At 34.4% G+C, this 16064-nt stretch overlaps 1 protein-coding gene across 1 annotated transcript; it reads left to right on the top strand.

Moving 5' to 3' along the window:
* The first annotated feature begins 9805 nt into the window (after nucleotides 1-9805).
* On the top strand, nucleotides 9806-12425 carry LOC131648662 (amino acid transporter AVT1I-like). Its single transcript, XM_058918398.1, has 2 exons — nucleotides 9806-10297; nucleotides 11907-12425. The coding sequence occupies exons 1-2, from the start codon at nucleotides 9806-9808 to the stop codon at nucleotides 12423-12425; spliced, it is 1011 nt and encodes a 336-aa protein (XP_058774381.1).
* The last annotated feature ends 3639 nt before the right edge of the window (nucleotides 12426-16064 follow it).

Raw genomic sequence — 16064 nt, forward strand, 5'->3', positions numbered from 1 at the left:
GGCCATAGATCTTGTGGATATAGGTATGGCCTGAGAACTAGGCATAGTGGTCGAAGCATTGGTCGAACTTCCAACGAATTTACCAGACCTTTGTGGAAGATTTTGTCCTTCTTGATCATTGGTCGAATAAACCATTTTTCTGTTATATTTTCTATTAGGCATTGTTTGTGAATTGTTGGTAGTTTTACCACTCCTAAAATTCATACAATACTTTGGTATATTCTTAACAAAAAGGACAACAATTATAAATGAAACTTATGAATTTTTTAAACTTTTGACACTCGTCCCACTAGGCATGCCAATTTGTTTACCAGTGATTTCTATCAAACAACCGCTAGTCTTCCAAACTGAATGATTTGGTAACTTACAGGATCGACTAGATTGATCCTAGGACATGTGTCTTAAAGTTAGTTCTAAGTTTATTTTATAAATTCTCATGGTTCTTGTTTATTGAGGAAATAAGGTTTCTTTATGAAAGGGATTAGGTGTTATCTAATTATGAAGAACGAGACTTCGACTATGAAATACTGGGCAAAAACACTAGGTAAAGTATAAAGGCTGAATCTCAAAGACTTGCAAGAATTGTAAAGTTACAAGAAATAAAGGTTCGAAAAATGTAAAGAACTCAAATAAATAAAAGTAAATGGCGAAAGACTGGAAATAATAAAGTCGCAAATGACTTTAAAGTAAAGAAAACAATGGTGTTTTCACACGTACATAATCACATACTCTTTTCTCTTGCTCCAGTACTTCGAGTTTTTGAATGATTTTAGTATACAATGCAAAAAAACACACCAATATTAAATTCTAAGATTTCTATTTATAATAATTCGACCCTAACGGTCTCTACATAGATGAGTGCCACGTCCGATGTTTCAAATGAAAGGCTTTTTCTGATGACACCACATGTTCTTCTAACGAACATACGTTAGTTTAAATTCAAACTTTTCCCGCTCAAAGCCCTTTGTGAAACCATCTAATGTGGTTGTCGAAGCATACTTCTCCATAATTAGGAATATTCCAATTATACACTTGAGACTGCATCTTACTTCGACATATGAAACTTACGAAGGTCAATTCAAAAAGACATAGCTTCCATGAAGCCAAACTTCATGCTAATCAATCCAGAATATAACTTTTGGCCATGGTCGAAATTTCCATCTAACAGTTAGCTGAGAACATTTGTTCTAGAATATGTGATAAATTCCTAATCGAGTGTATCTGGTGTGGAGGTATTTTTGTATATAAATTTCTTTGTTTGGTTCTTGTTGGAGTCTTTCTATTTTTGGAAACTTACACTTACTCTTAGTTTCCTGGGATAATTTGCTTTTTGGAAAGAAACTTAGACTTACTCTTTGCCTCTTAGGGCTTGCTTGTTCTTATTTTAAATTTATTTCTCTTGAGGTATTTTGCCTTAATTTTTTCTTTTATTACCTTTGTCGAGTTTAGATTAAAAAGGGGGAGAAAAGAATGCTGTTCAGTCTAGTTTTGTGAGAGTCATGAGTCTAGAGTCTTGAGTCTGTCTTTGTAATTATGTTGCAAGGATGTTTTAAAGAATGTTCTGACATTCTGACCATGCCTAGTGTGTGCTGGTTATGGATTGTGGTTGGTGGTTTATTAGGTAACCTCAGAGGGAGTGTGGTGTATCTAAGTCTCTAAGCATGATTTGGAAGGAAAAATTTATCTTTGTTGAAGATTACTAGTGATGGCTATCAAATTATTACATATGCTCAAATTTCACCTGAACAACAACTTATGTTGTTTATGTTAATAACTACAACTACTGATGGTTGTAATACTTATGATACCTGATAACTGTTATCTTTCTCTAAGCCATAACTATTGACAGTTGTGTTGTCTTTGCATATGCAACTACTGATGGTTGTATCTGTGCCAAGTATCATTCATCATGTCTTAACATATCAGCTAAAGCTGATTAAAGAGAAAGTAGTAATCTTGAGACTGAAGAAAGGGAGATGGTGACTGGTTAAGCAATGAAGGATTTGAATAAGAAGCTAGCCTGAACTAATACATGCAAGGACCTATCTTTCTACAGTGTTCTGTGTTTCTGTGCTATTGTGAAGGCATGAGGGGCAATGTCCGACCAGATGTCAGGACATGTGTTGAGAATATATTCCTTTAAAAGCTAGCAAAGAAATATTTCGGAAGATAACATCAAAGCTTAGTAAGGAAGTCGTGTGTGTGACTATGTGTCGCGGGTCAAAAAATAATCGCACCACGGGAAAATGAAAACAAAGGGAAAGGGAAAATATTGATAAAACCCAAGGGAAAATTTTATTTATTCCAAAGGGAAAGAGAAAATATTGATAAAACCCAAGGGAAAATGAAAACAAAGGATAAGTTGGTCTTTGCAACCAAATTTGGGTTCGGGAGTCGGTTAAGCAAGGGGAAGGTATTAGCACCCCTTACCTCCATCGTACTCGATGAGACCCATTTAGTTGTTTCACAATCGAGAGTTAGCTTAAGTCTACATTTATTAAATTAAGAGAAAGAACATGTTTTAGGTTTTTTTTTATTATGGAGCTCGCCAAGACATCGCATCTTGTGCCTACGTATTCCCTCGTGCAATAGGAAAGTCAGAGCATTCATGGTTCGAGACTACGAAATTATATTTTTTTATTAGTGTGCTCGCCAAGACATCGCGTCTTATGCCTACATATCTTAAATGAAGAATCAGAGCGATTGCAGTTCGGAGGAACTACGAGCTTGTTGATTGATTTTAGGACGGATGTTTAATGAACATTTTGAGCATAGGTGTTCTCCTAGTGCGTTGTTCATCCAAGATATTCAAAAGAATGCGAGTCCAATTGTCACTTGTTATCCAAGTTGGTAAAAATGATTCTTGCGGACTTTTCATAAAGGTTTGAGCATAGGTGTTCACCTAGCGCATTCTTTATCCAAGGTATTCAAAAGGATGCGGGTCCAATTGTCACTTGTTGTCCTTTTAATTAATGATTTTGCAGAGTTTTAATAAAGGTTTGAGTATAGGTGTTCACCTAGCGCATTCTTTACCCAAGGTATTCAAAAGGATGGAGTCCAATTGTCACTTGTTGTCCTTTTAATTAATGTGTTTTAATTCCAAGGATCAAGATATTCAAGAGGTGTACTCCTCTTGTCACTTGATCTCTTGATTTGTTTGAGAAAGGTTCTAAAAGAAACTTTTAATTAATGTGTTTTGATTTCAAAAGATCAAGGTATTCAAAAGGTGTACTCCAATTGTCACTCGATCTTTTGATTAAGAAACTTTTATATTAACAACTTGACGTTGGATCAAGCGTTTTAGGGTTTTGATTTTATTAGAAAGGGTCTAATCGCACTTGGGGGAGACAAGTTTTTGAAATGAAATTCGCACTTGGGCGAGATTTGCACTTGGGCAAAGAAAGGCTTCGCGCTTGGGCGAAAAAAGAAGTAATAATTTTGAATGGATTTAAAGTTTTTTGTGAGAAGTTTGAAATGGATTCAACGTTGGATCGAGTGTTTATTTGGATGAAAATTAATTTTTTGAGATTTTTGTTGAATGATTCCAAGCATAATGGCAAGAGAAATATTGGTTTTAAAAAAATCCAACTTGAAGGACAATAGTTTTTGAAATGAGAAAATAGATTTTATTATGAATTAACCAATAAAAATAATAATTGTAACTAATTAATTAAAGTAATTAGAAATCAACTACTAAAATTAATTATTCAAATGAATTTGATTAACCAATTATAATAGTTAAAATTTAATTAATGAAATTAATTAGCTATAATAATCTTCCGTTAATTAGTTGGGAAAAAGCTGAAATGCTTTGGGCTTAGAAAAAGGTTTAAGGCCCATGGGACGCAGAGAGGTGATGAATTAGTAAAGTAGGGTGATGAGCTTGATGAACCAGGTTGGGCCGGTGCAAGGAGAATGGACCTGGGTTAGATAAAAAAACCTAAAAGGAAAAACTAAACGAGGTCCAACCGCTTCCTCTCATCTCTTCGTAAACTCTCTGCTCTTCCTCTATTACTTCATCGTTCTCACGGCTCTGCTCTCACAACAACAAAACATAAACTCCCTTCCTCGCTCTCTCGACCGCTCTCTCTGTAAGTTGTTGGTGGCTCCCCCCTTTGTGGCTGCTGACCTTCCGCTTTTATAGATGGAATGAGGTAGGTTTTTTTGGGGGAAAATTGGTGAGTATTTGAACGATTTAGGTGTGTTGATTGTTGCTTTTTTGATGTAGAAAGTGCTGTGCTATTTTGGTGTAATCTTGACATCCTATGTGCAGGATTTCTTGGACTGGTGTGGCAGAGTAGAGCAGCCACAGGAGGCTGTTGATGGTGATGCGCAGGGAGTTTGATGAAGAGGGAAAACAACAATTTTTTTTTTTTGTATTTTTCATACAAACTGTGTCATGTACTCTATGTTTTTTTGTTTTTAGTGGTATGAAGAAAAAATAAATAAACAAAGACAATTCTATTTTTTGTAAAAGGAAAAAGAATAACTTATTTTTATGATAATCAGAACACTATTCAAAACAAACTTAGTTACTAATTAAATACCAATCTTAATTAATAATCGAATTTAACATTTAATTATTAGTAAAAAAATCATATTTAATTAGTAATTAACTAAAAATAAAAAAAATGAATTTAAAAGGTGAAAAAGATGTAAATATGATTAAGATGACTTAAATGTAAAAGACTTATTCAATTACTATTGAGAAATGTGATATGTTAAAGAGTGAAATAATGTCTCTCAAAGTGCAAATGATTAATAAGAAAATCCATTTTATTTTAAGTGCAGATGACGTAAAGAACATGATTCAGATTATGATTTGAGAAATAATAAAAAACTCTGGGAAAAAAATTGTGTTATGACACTATGCATGTGCTATCTTAGGAAATTGGTTCTTCCAGAAGTATTGGTCCACAGGCAATCTTGGAATTGGAATATTTTGGTTTGACTACGCACGTGTATGTTCTATCTACTCAGAAGAAACAGTCCAACGTTTTTAAAAGCATTCAAAGATTTTGGATGGTACACTTTGGTTTGTGGTGGTTTTCTCCTTAAATAACGCTTTCTTTGACCAATCAATTTGTCATATTTTCAAGGATCTTTATTTCCTAAGTCTGTTATCACCCTATTTATAGAGCCTTCTGTTATTCATCGGTTCACAGTGTGAGAAAGTGCTAATCTCTATGAGGTTCACACGGGTCTGGGTAAGCTGTTCTTGGGTTTGGTTTTGTGATGGCCTTAATTGTCAATTTTTGGCCAAAAAGGGGGATATTGGTAAAGGATTTGCTCAGATGCTCAGACAGGAGTCTATACTAACATCTGATATCCAAACATGTCGAAAAGAATGTTCTATCTTAAGACTGTCTGGTGTCTGTTTGTGACTTGTGTTCTGAGTTATGAAGAATTGTCGTGACTTGTGATTTGAGTTACACCATTTGTGTACCCAGTATCACATATCATGCAGGTAGTTCTTCGATTAAGGGGGAGAACTGTACATCTTCTTCCTCATGTACACCAAATGACTTCAGCAGTTTCTATTTAACAATCCCGAGGTTGCTGTTCCTTGGTCTTCAAGATCTGGAGCAAATGGAGCTGATTCAAAATGCTGTTCAAGATGTCGGACAAGATGTTTCGACAATATAAAACTCTGAAGAAGATCTCCATGTTGCGTTATACAGTAGTTACCGAGGACTACTGTTGGTTGGGCTATTTCTGTATTCCCTTGGGTTTTAAATATAGGTGTTTTTATTTGTTTTAGCCAAAAATATGCCAAATGGGGGATTGTAAGTTCTGTAATTTTAGGGTTGGCATTATTTTTTGTAAAACAAATACTAGCTACAAGAATGGAATATAGTATGTCTATATAAGAACAGGTACAGAGGATGATGGAACTTGTTGGGTTGAAGTTATTCAACATCAGGAACAACGTGTCTTAGAAGATGTCGAGACTTGTTGCATTCGACATTGCCCCTGCTGCGTTGGATTCAAGAAGATTCGGTTTACTTTAAACAGATGCAGAATATTCAGAATAATATTATGCAAATCTTAATTGGCGTAGAATAAAAGGTCAAGAAGAATGTAGAAGAAAATTGAAGAATAAAGACTTTCTATAATTGGAGATAATTTAGAAAGATTGGATTGAAAACCTTGATTGTAGCAGAAGTTACTTCTATATTGTAACAGCAAATAAGCTGTGATTGAAGGCCCAAATCCAGTTGGGAATAAGTTATAAATAGAAGCATTGTAACCTAGAAAAATAAGACAACCAAGTATATTCAAGATGTAATCATTAGGGTTTGTCAAGGTAAACCTCTCGGGTTGTGGGAAGGTTACCATGTGAACCTCGAAGCCTATAGGTAAGAGGTTTAGTGTTCTTGAAGGAAGCTTTTAAGTAACTTCAAGATAGTAGTATGAAGAATGTAATCAATAGAAGGAGAGTGCTAAGTCGTTGATACAGTTCCTGGGTTTGGAAATTATACAACACCATTGCGGTGGTTGGGAGTAAGCAGAGGTTCTCATGTCTTAGATGGGGTTCTAAGATAAAGATTGCATTGGGTAGTGACTAGGTAAACCAGAGGTTTCTTATCTGTAAACCGGAGGTTGTTTATATAAAATAGTACTACTAATAGTGGATCTTCTTCCTGGCCTTTTATTCCCCCAGAGTAGGTGTGTTTTTCACCGAACTGGGTCAACAATTACCTGTGTTGTTTATTGTTTTCCAGTCTGCTATGTTTATATCTTGCTGCGCTAAATGTTAGATCAGATATCTTAACATGTCGTATGACATCTGAAATCTGACCTACAAGAATTTCAAAACAATTTAAAAAATTTTCATACATACATTTAAAATATTTTAAATAATAAATACTAATCAAAATATCAAAACATTTGCCACATATTAATATTCTAAATTATCGAAAATAAATAATAATATACATAATGAAATAAACGGGGCGGGTTCGGAGTGGGTACTAGTGTCCCAATTCCTCGATCCGTCCCCTTTTGTAATCGGGGAAAACTCAAACCCAGTCAAAGTGGGTTTTCTCCGTCAACTTCGAGGCGGGTTCGGGTGAGTACCCACAAATACAAATTTTGTTGCCATGCTTAATGATTATACCTGATCAGAATGAATTGTCAATGACCTTCAAGCTACTGGACTTTCTGTAAATGAGGGTGTACCTGTAAGATACTCCGATGCCAAAGTAAGAAAGAGAGCAAAGGAGCGCAAGTACCAGAATAAGAGTGATAGTGAATGAATACCTGATCCTCTAGTGAAAGAGAGTATTTATAGTCCCCAACGCTGGACCAAGATCTCCATATTGGACAAGATGCCCAAGCTCAAGATGAAGACTGCCAAGATCTACGTGTGTAGTGGAGATCAACACATGGTCTCCATCCTTGGTTAACTACTCCGAAGTATTAGGGAGACACGGTCTTCTCGGAAGCGCATTGACTCCGTATGATTCGGAGGGTTGAAGGTGAAGGAACTCTACAAGGAGGAGGGTCCTCGAAGAAGACGGGCAGACGAAGGTGTTTAGGTGACGCGCCTGCCCGAGGCCTTAAAGAAGGTCTCGCTTGGGCCACTGATCTCCTTATGAGGTTTGTGGGTCCGCTAGACTTGGCCAAAAGTGGCTCCTACTCGGCCGTCGGCAGATGCATGCCTGCGCGAGTGGGAGCTCACTGGAGTCTTTCCCTTGATCAGGTTGGATTTGGGCTTTGTACTATATATATATATATATATATATATATATATATATATATATATATATATATATATATATATATATATATATATATATATATATATATATATATATATATATATATATGACTTGTAACACCAAAATATTAGTACACTAAAATTAAAAGAGAATAAAAGCTTCTCACTTGGCCAAACAATATAAACATATTTCGATCAATTAATTTGCATTTCTATTTTCTATTTTGTTACTCATAATTATTCTAAAAATCATCTTATATGTGATAATGATAAATAATTTAATTTGTACTAAGTTAATTCATTTTCTTCCTTACTTTTATAAAAGTTTTTAATCTTTGTTAACATGGACCTACAAATACAAAATACTCTACAAGAAAATTGACCTATTGTGACACCCACATTTAGTTATATCAATTAAAAAGAAAAAGATACAATGCTCACCTCTTAAGTCGATCCATGACACTATCATCTCATTTTTTGAAATAAACTATTTACTATAATTAATTATGAAGATAATAATCTAATCAAGTTCACCAAAAGCTTTTTTTTTTGGAAAGAACTATTTATTATTCATAACAATAATCACCTATTCGAGTCGACCAAAAGTCACTGTGACACTGTCTGTCTTTTTGTTAACAATGTTGTGTCATTTTGTTAGAACAGAATATTAGAATCCAGAATATAGGGGTCAAAAAAGTGAGAGAATATGGAATTGGAGAGTGAAAACCAAGTCCAAGTTTCAAATGCAAACCAACAAAATGGAGGAACCAATTTTTTCAAAACTTGTTTCAATGTACTCAATACCTTAATAGGTATTGGAATACTGTCAACGTCATATGCAGTTTATCAAGGAGGATGGTTGAGTTTTTTGCTGCTGATTATGTTTGGGATGATATGTTGCTACCAGGGCCGGTCCTTTGAATTTTGGTGCCCTGGGCGAATTAAAAGAGTGGTGTCATAAAAAAAAATTTAATAATAAATACATAAGGATAAAAGAAATAATTGGATAAAAACACATTTTCATTTGAGATTGTGCAAAATAAATACAAGTATGGATCTTTGAATCAATGTTTATACTACATCAAAACATAAATCACTATAAAGAGACTTATTATTCTTCTTTTTGATCCGATCTTTTTTTCTATAAAAAAGTTTACCCAACCTTTAAAATTATTTAAATATCGTCCTCTTAGTATTTTTTATTACAAAATCATTAATAATTTGCTCATACTCAAGGTTCTTCAAAAAATTATTTTCAATTGAAATCAACGCAAGACTATTTAATCTATCTTGTGACATAGTAGATCACAAATAAGATTTTAATAATTTTAATTCAGAAAAACTTATTTCAACAGATGTAACACTGATAGGAATAGTCAATATTATTCTATAAGTTATGCGTGCATTAGGAAAACAATTAAAAGTATTTAAAGAACTCAATATCATATAGCTTGATTTTGATTCAATTGTTAAAACTTTTCTAATAACTTTAAATTCTTCAAACAAAATTCCACCATCAAGATCAAGAGAATCGTCATGTTTTAAACAAGTTTCACGATGTTTACAACATGCTTTCAAGTCCCTACCAGATAATGATATAAGCCTTTCAATACTAAACAAAAATTCAAAAATATTTTCATATGTGCTATACTGCTCAAATCTTCTATCAAGTGAATCAATTGTTTGATCTATAATATATAAGAAATAGTTATTTCGGAAAGACTCTTCAGCAAACTCAAGATTCAGTTGCGTGAGTTGAGACGGATTTTCATCATAGTGTTGTTTTTAGGGGATTTTCATCATAATATTAATTTATTTTATTTTAGGGGAATTAATTGATTTTATTCTGCTTTATATTTTATTTATGGGAAATTACATTCTTTTATTAATTTTGACATGGTAGTGCCCCTATAATTTTGTTATTCAGTATTTTTCATATATAAAATTCTAGCAAGTATTTTTATATTAGGGGTAAAAAAAATTTTGGTGCCCCTAAAATTATGGGGCCCTGGGCTCCCGCCCCACGAGCCCGTGCTCAGGGCCACCCCTGGTTGCTACACAGCTTTACTTTTGGATCGGTGTATGAATGCAAACCCAGGAATTAAATCCTATGCTGATTTAGGTGAGGTTACATTTGGCTACAAAGGAAGAGCAGTGATAGGTATTTTCATATATTTAGAGGCATTTTTAATATGTGTGGAGCTTCTTATTCTAGAAGCAGACAATTTGGAGAAGCTTTTCCCAAACATGAGATTCACAGTGTTTGGCCTAAGAATTGGTGGGAAAAGTGGTTTTGTTTTTCTCACTGCTTTGGCAATACTACCAACAACATGGTTGAGAAACTTGGGAGCTTTGGCCTATATTTCTGTTGGTGGGGTGCTTACTTCTGTTATTTTGATTGCTTGTGTTCTGTGGGTTGGTGAAGTGGATGGTGTGGGATTTCATGAAAGAGGTCATGTCATACATTGGACTGGATTGTCTACTTCTATGAGCATTTTTGCTTTTTGTTTTAGTGCTCATTCGTTGATGCCTACAATATGCACTTCCATGAGGGACAGAAAACAATTTTCCAAGGTAATTTATGTGTTCTTGTTATGACATTTTAGTTAAAAGAGTAACCAACACATCAAAACATCATGGACAAAACTAGCTATGAAAATTATACCCATTTTTCATTGGGTACTTACAAAAATTTCCCACAACGAGGATCGAAATATGCAAAACAGATAAAGGGATGGACACAAGCAATTACCCACTAATATAAGCGGTTATGAGCGCGGATTCAGGTATTTTAGTACCTACCCCGTTCACCGCCTTCACCAATGTGGCAAAGAAGATAAGACCATTCTAGAATTTACAAATAATCCATACCATAGAGTGTCAAACAAGGTGTTAGATCCAAGTGGGTATTCATCCAAGTCCCACATTGAACAGTAGGAAGAAAAAAAAGTAAAATGTTAGAATAAATATAGAGAGTTAGTTTGAATTTTCTTCAACACAACAACTCTAGTCTTGTGGGTGCAATGTGGTTTGGATAATTTTTTCATATAAAATTTTAGTTGAGAGGATTTTCAATTTTTCCGTGCAAAATTGATAGTTAGGAGGGTTTGCAATTTTCCCGTGCAAAAAGTGAAGTTGAGAGGATTTGCAATTTTTCATTCCGAAGTTAAAGTTAGGAGGGTTTGCAGTTTTCTCTTTCTAAAAATTGCAATTGTATGAAAGAGTTTGTAATTTTGTCCTTTTAAAAATTACAAACTGTAATAAAATATTTTTGTTGAGAAAAAATTGTTGCGATTCAAGTGTAAGTTAAAAGTCTGACATTGTGTGAGAAAGTATAGGTTAATCACTTTGTAAGAGACATGATTCATATATCTAATTTTCTTAGGTTTGAGTAAATATGTGGTGTCTCTTTCACTTATATGGTTTCTCTTGACACATTAGGAATGCCCCCTCACGAACCTATAGTGGTATCAGAGTTGATTGTTTAACACAGAGATCAAATCCTAGTATTGAAATTCTTCCTGACAAGGTGATGGTCAGGAGGCGTGTCTTGATGACATTACAGTGATATGGTGAGGGTGTCAGTGACAATAGATGCGTGTGTGGACGGGTACAAGTATATGTGGATGAAAGAGTTTTTGTTGGAGGGAGAGCATATAAGTGAATGGACTCACACTTAAGAGGGATATTATTGTGACTTAAGTGTGAGTTTGAAGTCTTACATTGCTTAAAAAGGTAGAGTTTGAACAATTTATAAGAGCGATAAATCATATACTTACTGCCTTGAAATTTTGAATGAATATGTAGTATCTCTTTCACTTGTGTGATTGCTCTTGAATAATTTGGTTGTTTCCCTGATGACTCACCACAAGGATCAAGTCCACTCTAGTCCTTAAATTATAAAAATAATTGAACTAGTGATGAAAATTGACTAGGATGGATTAATTCTCTCTCAAACAACCAAAAAAATGTATTTATAGGGCCCAAATTTTTTAAATAAAAGGTAGAAATTGGCCAACATCACTCAAAGGATTATTTGATTTTTTCAATTTTCTCAATTGTCTCATTTAAACACACTTTAAAATGGTAGGTTATCTAACAATTTAGTTTCTTTAATCATTTATGTATTTCTTAGAAGTTGTTCTTGATTTTTCTTATAGATATGACATTTTTGTAATTGCAGGTTGTGTTGGTTTGCTTTGTGATAAGCACTATTATCTATGGAACAATTGCCGTTCTAGGCTACATGATGTTTGGAGATAATTTAAAGTCTCAAATCACATTAAATTTACCTAAAAATACAATAAGCACAAAAATAGCAATCTATTCCACCGTAATCAATCCTTTCACAAAGTATGCTATTGAAATTAGCCCCATAACAATTGCTATCGAGGAGAAATGGAATGTATGCATGAGTAGACCTATTAGCATCTTAGTGAGAACAACCGTTGTTGCTAGCAGTGTGCTTGTGGCATTATACATTCCCTTTTTTGCATACATTATGGCATTCATTGGTGCTTTTTTGAGTGTGGCAATCTCATTGTTGTTCCCTTGTGTGTGCTATTTGAAGATGAATAAAGTGCGTAACAAATTTGAGTTAGAGATGATGATCATTAAGGGAATTCTTATCATTGCTACATTGATTGGAATACAAGGCACATATATATCTGTGGGCCGAATAGTGAATAAGATCAAGCATTAAAGGTGTAAATGTATGCTTAATGCTATTTGTTATTAATGTTGAAAAAACTGGTGATTATGAAATTGTGATAATCATTAGAACTGATTGAGAGATGAAGCATATGTTCATTTTTATTATCACAATGATGGTCTTATCTTAATATTTAATCACATATCTTAAGTTTTTCTTCTTCATATTCATTCCTATGTACTTTTTATTATTTGTTTGGAGGTTAAAAATCACTCATATTGTATGTAAAAAAAACATTTGATATAACAGTTTTGCAACAACTAAACCAATATGATTGTTATTCTAATTCATTAAGGGTATGTTTCATATAGAACAAGTAGAGAAGAGAGATTATAAGAGGAGAGAAGTTTAGAAGAAATGGTCAGATTAACTTTGTGTCATGAATGGAATCAACAAAATCTAAACACAATGAATATTAAGGGAAATTATACTAATAAACAATGCAAGAATATAATTTATTTGCAGAAGAATGAAACTGATGTAATGGCTGAGTGATCGGTCACCAATTCTATTAGTTTTTGTCATTTATTCGACATGAATCTGCAAAAATCGGTAACACTTTGTCTTGTCTATTTATTGTTTTTCAAGTTATTATTGCTTTTCGCATTTCCATTTGCGTATTGTTGTTTTTATTGGTTTACGTCTTTTTGTTGTATTTTATGCGTTTCCGTGGTATTTTTGTGTGTTTTCAGATTCAGCCAAAAAGCCCAAAGGACTTATGCAAGGAAAATCGAAATCCCAAGTTTTGTTAAGTAATTTTTGAAGAAAATAGAAGCTTGACACGGGTGCCCGTGTCACCTTACACGGCCTGTGTCAGAGAAGGACAATTTATAAAGATTTTGAAGGATAGCAGTGGATTGATACAGGTTCCCGTGTCAGCAAGTCTGGGAGAGAGTTGTTTTGAGCGCCCAATTCAAGGAGCCAACACGGCCAACCGTGTAGCCTGACACGGCCAAACGCGTTGCTTGACATGGCCTGTGTTGGCCAGTGTGCTGACTCTGCTGATCTTCTTGAAGCGTTATGTTTTTTGACCCATGAGGGCATTTTGGGTATTTGCTACAGCTGTTTAGTGATTTTTAATTATTTAAACTACTTTTGGAGAGGAGAAACTCACTTGTATTCGTACGGAAGAATTTCACAATGGAGAATAGGGCTTTCAAGGGTTTCGTAGAACAAAGATTTTTAAGAGCAATCGCGATTGAAGATCAAAGCAATCATCTTTTTTTGTAATGTCTAATCTTCTTATTGTAAGTTCTTTGAATATTGTGAGCGGCTAAACCTCCCAATGCTAGGGGGTTTCCCTGAATTGCTGTTGTGATGAACCTAATTTTCCTTATTTTATGTTATCACTGTTTGTGTGAACCTATGTTATTGTGTAAAGTGATTAAATCTTTTTCTATCGTACAAATAGATTTCAATTTACGGTTAAGGTTTAGGTCGGACAAACCACCTTATCGCTATTTGCATAATACAACTACGGTAGATATTGCTTAGGAATAAGGATTCACCGTTGTCGCTACCGCGAAAAATGGAATCAGAGTCGCCACTAATATATTCATCCCATCGCGGGAAAGGAATATCAGAAACCTAACTCAGAATAAGAACAAGGTCTTTCGACCAGAGAACAGGGCACGGGAGTCGGTTACGCAAGGGGAAGGTGCTAGCACCCCTCACGCCCATCGTACTCGATGGTATCCACCTATGCTTGTTTCTATCTAAAGGGTGTATCTATCACTAATGCAATGCATGATTAAACCTAAAGTTTTTTAATAATTATTATGCTCGCTAGAGTTGCCTCTACGCCTACGTATCCTCTTAAGAAGAATCAGAGCGCCGTAGTTCTGCTCAAGATTTTCTATGTTTTTTAGGATTTGTTGGTGTTTCTTAGTGAAAAATTACAGCACACTCCGCCGCTCGACCTTTGGAGACTCACGTTGGGATTGGAGTGGAAGTAACATGCTCTTAGAAGCTAAACAAAAGTATGTCGAGCGTTTCGAGTGAACCTTAATCAAGGAAGACTCAATCGACTCTTGGTTTGTGTTTTTTAGGTTTAGGAATCTCCACTCAAGTGATCCCCTTAAACAAGAGGGACAAGAGCTTCCATTCCTTTTTATTAACTTTTCAACCTTTATTAATGTTTTATTGTGTTTTATGGATTTTTGTTTGTTATGCAAAAGGGGAACATACATTTCTAACCTAATACTAAAATATAAGAATGGCCCTAAGGTCAAGGATAAGGGATCTCTACCTATGTTATCATGCATAGACTACAACCTAAGTTGTTCTATATGACTCATCTTAATGAAGATTGAAGCCACCGCCCTAAGGGAACATGGTAAGCATATAGTAAGAGATAAGCAAAAGCAAGGTAGGTGACTTAATGAAGTCCCTAACCAAGTCTACTCCTTAGAGAGACTACACACAATGAATCCCAAGAAAAGACAATCCACAAAAGGTGGAGGAAGAACAAACATTCGTCGCCTCTTAAACTAACAACAATCAAAGTGTGAAAGAAGAGGCAAAGCACGAGAAAGAGGGAAGAAAGCCCTAGGGCAGTAGCAAACCAAGGAAATTAGTGTCTCAAATCAAACACAAAAGCATCATGGAAACACACGAAAATATTCACAAGAAGTTACCAAAGTATCGCTTGAATCGTTACTTAACAACTAACGAACAAACATCAATTAATCGAAACAAAAAGTAAATGAACACATGAACTAAGTTTGAGGTCAGTAGCATATTAATTTATTTATGGGTCTAAGACATTATACCAATCCTTGTTAGTCAACTAGCTTGAAGCAACACAAAGTTCTAACAAAAACTAGACAAAATTAGGTCAAAACTAGCTAGTAAATTCAAATGGTGAATGAAGTTAGAAAAATGTAATAAAATGATGGAAGTCAGTAGTGAACAGCCCCTAAAAGGTGTTTAAACAATTATGAAATCAAGTCAAGAGGTCTTATACAAAATTATAGGTCATTTGGACAAGTTATGATACAATCACTAACTAAAAGCAAGTTATTTACATGTAAGAAAGGAAATTTGAGCAAAGCATGATAGGATGACTTAAAATTCACAAATCAGGTACTAAAGCCTCTTAAACAGTCCTAGAAATGTCCTCAAAAAGTATTAAAAGCATTGCATAGGTGCATCATCCCTTATGGGCAAGAACAAACAACAATCGTACATAAACGCACAATAATCGAATGCTAAAGGAACTAGCCTAAAAACCATACTAAAATTTGGAATCAGCACTTGATCTTTGATACATAACATCCTATATGTCTCTACTGAATGTACACAAAAAGGAATGGAAAAAATCAGTTTGCAAGTTATTCAATCAAGCCTAAATGCATAAGGTACTTAAATCGAAACAAAATCGACTACACTTTAGAAAATAGTCCATTAAAAAAACCAAGATAAGTCTTAAAATTCTTAGAAAAATATTAAAATTATCTAACAACATTAAGGAATCTAAAACATATTTTTTCACATTTTTTTTGAAGGAAAACTGGTCAATGAGTCAAAAGTTATGGGAGAAACAATATCGAAAACAAAATCTAAGTCTGCCTAGAACTGGGGTGAACTAGCAATTAGCAATGAACTGAATCTATGTGTTAGCGCGTATGG

This window comes from Vicia villosa, linkage group LG2, assembly GCF_029867415.1.
Source record: "Vicia villosa cultivar HV-30 ecotype Madison, WI linkage group LG2, Vvil1.0, whole genome shotgun sequence".
Taxonomy (NCBI): Eukaryota; Viridiplantae; Streptophyta; class Magnoliopsida; order Fabales; family Fabaceae; genus Vicia; species Vicia villosa.

Bases quoted from the DNA above. Each gene is read 5' to 3' on its own strand.
- LOC131648662 (XM_058918398.1), top strand. From the start codon at position 9,806: ATGAATGCAAACCCAGGAATTAAATCCTATGCTGATTTAGGTGAGGTT. The intron at 10,298-11,906 runs GTAATTTATGTG...TTGTAATTGCAG, and splicing joins ACAGAAAACAATTTTCCAAG to GTTGTGTTGGTTTGCTTTGT.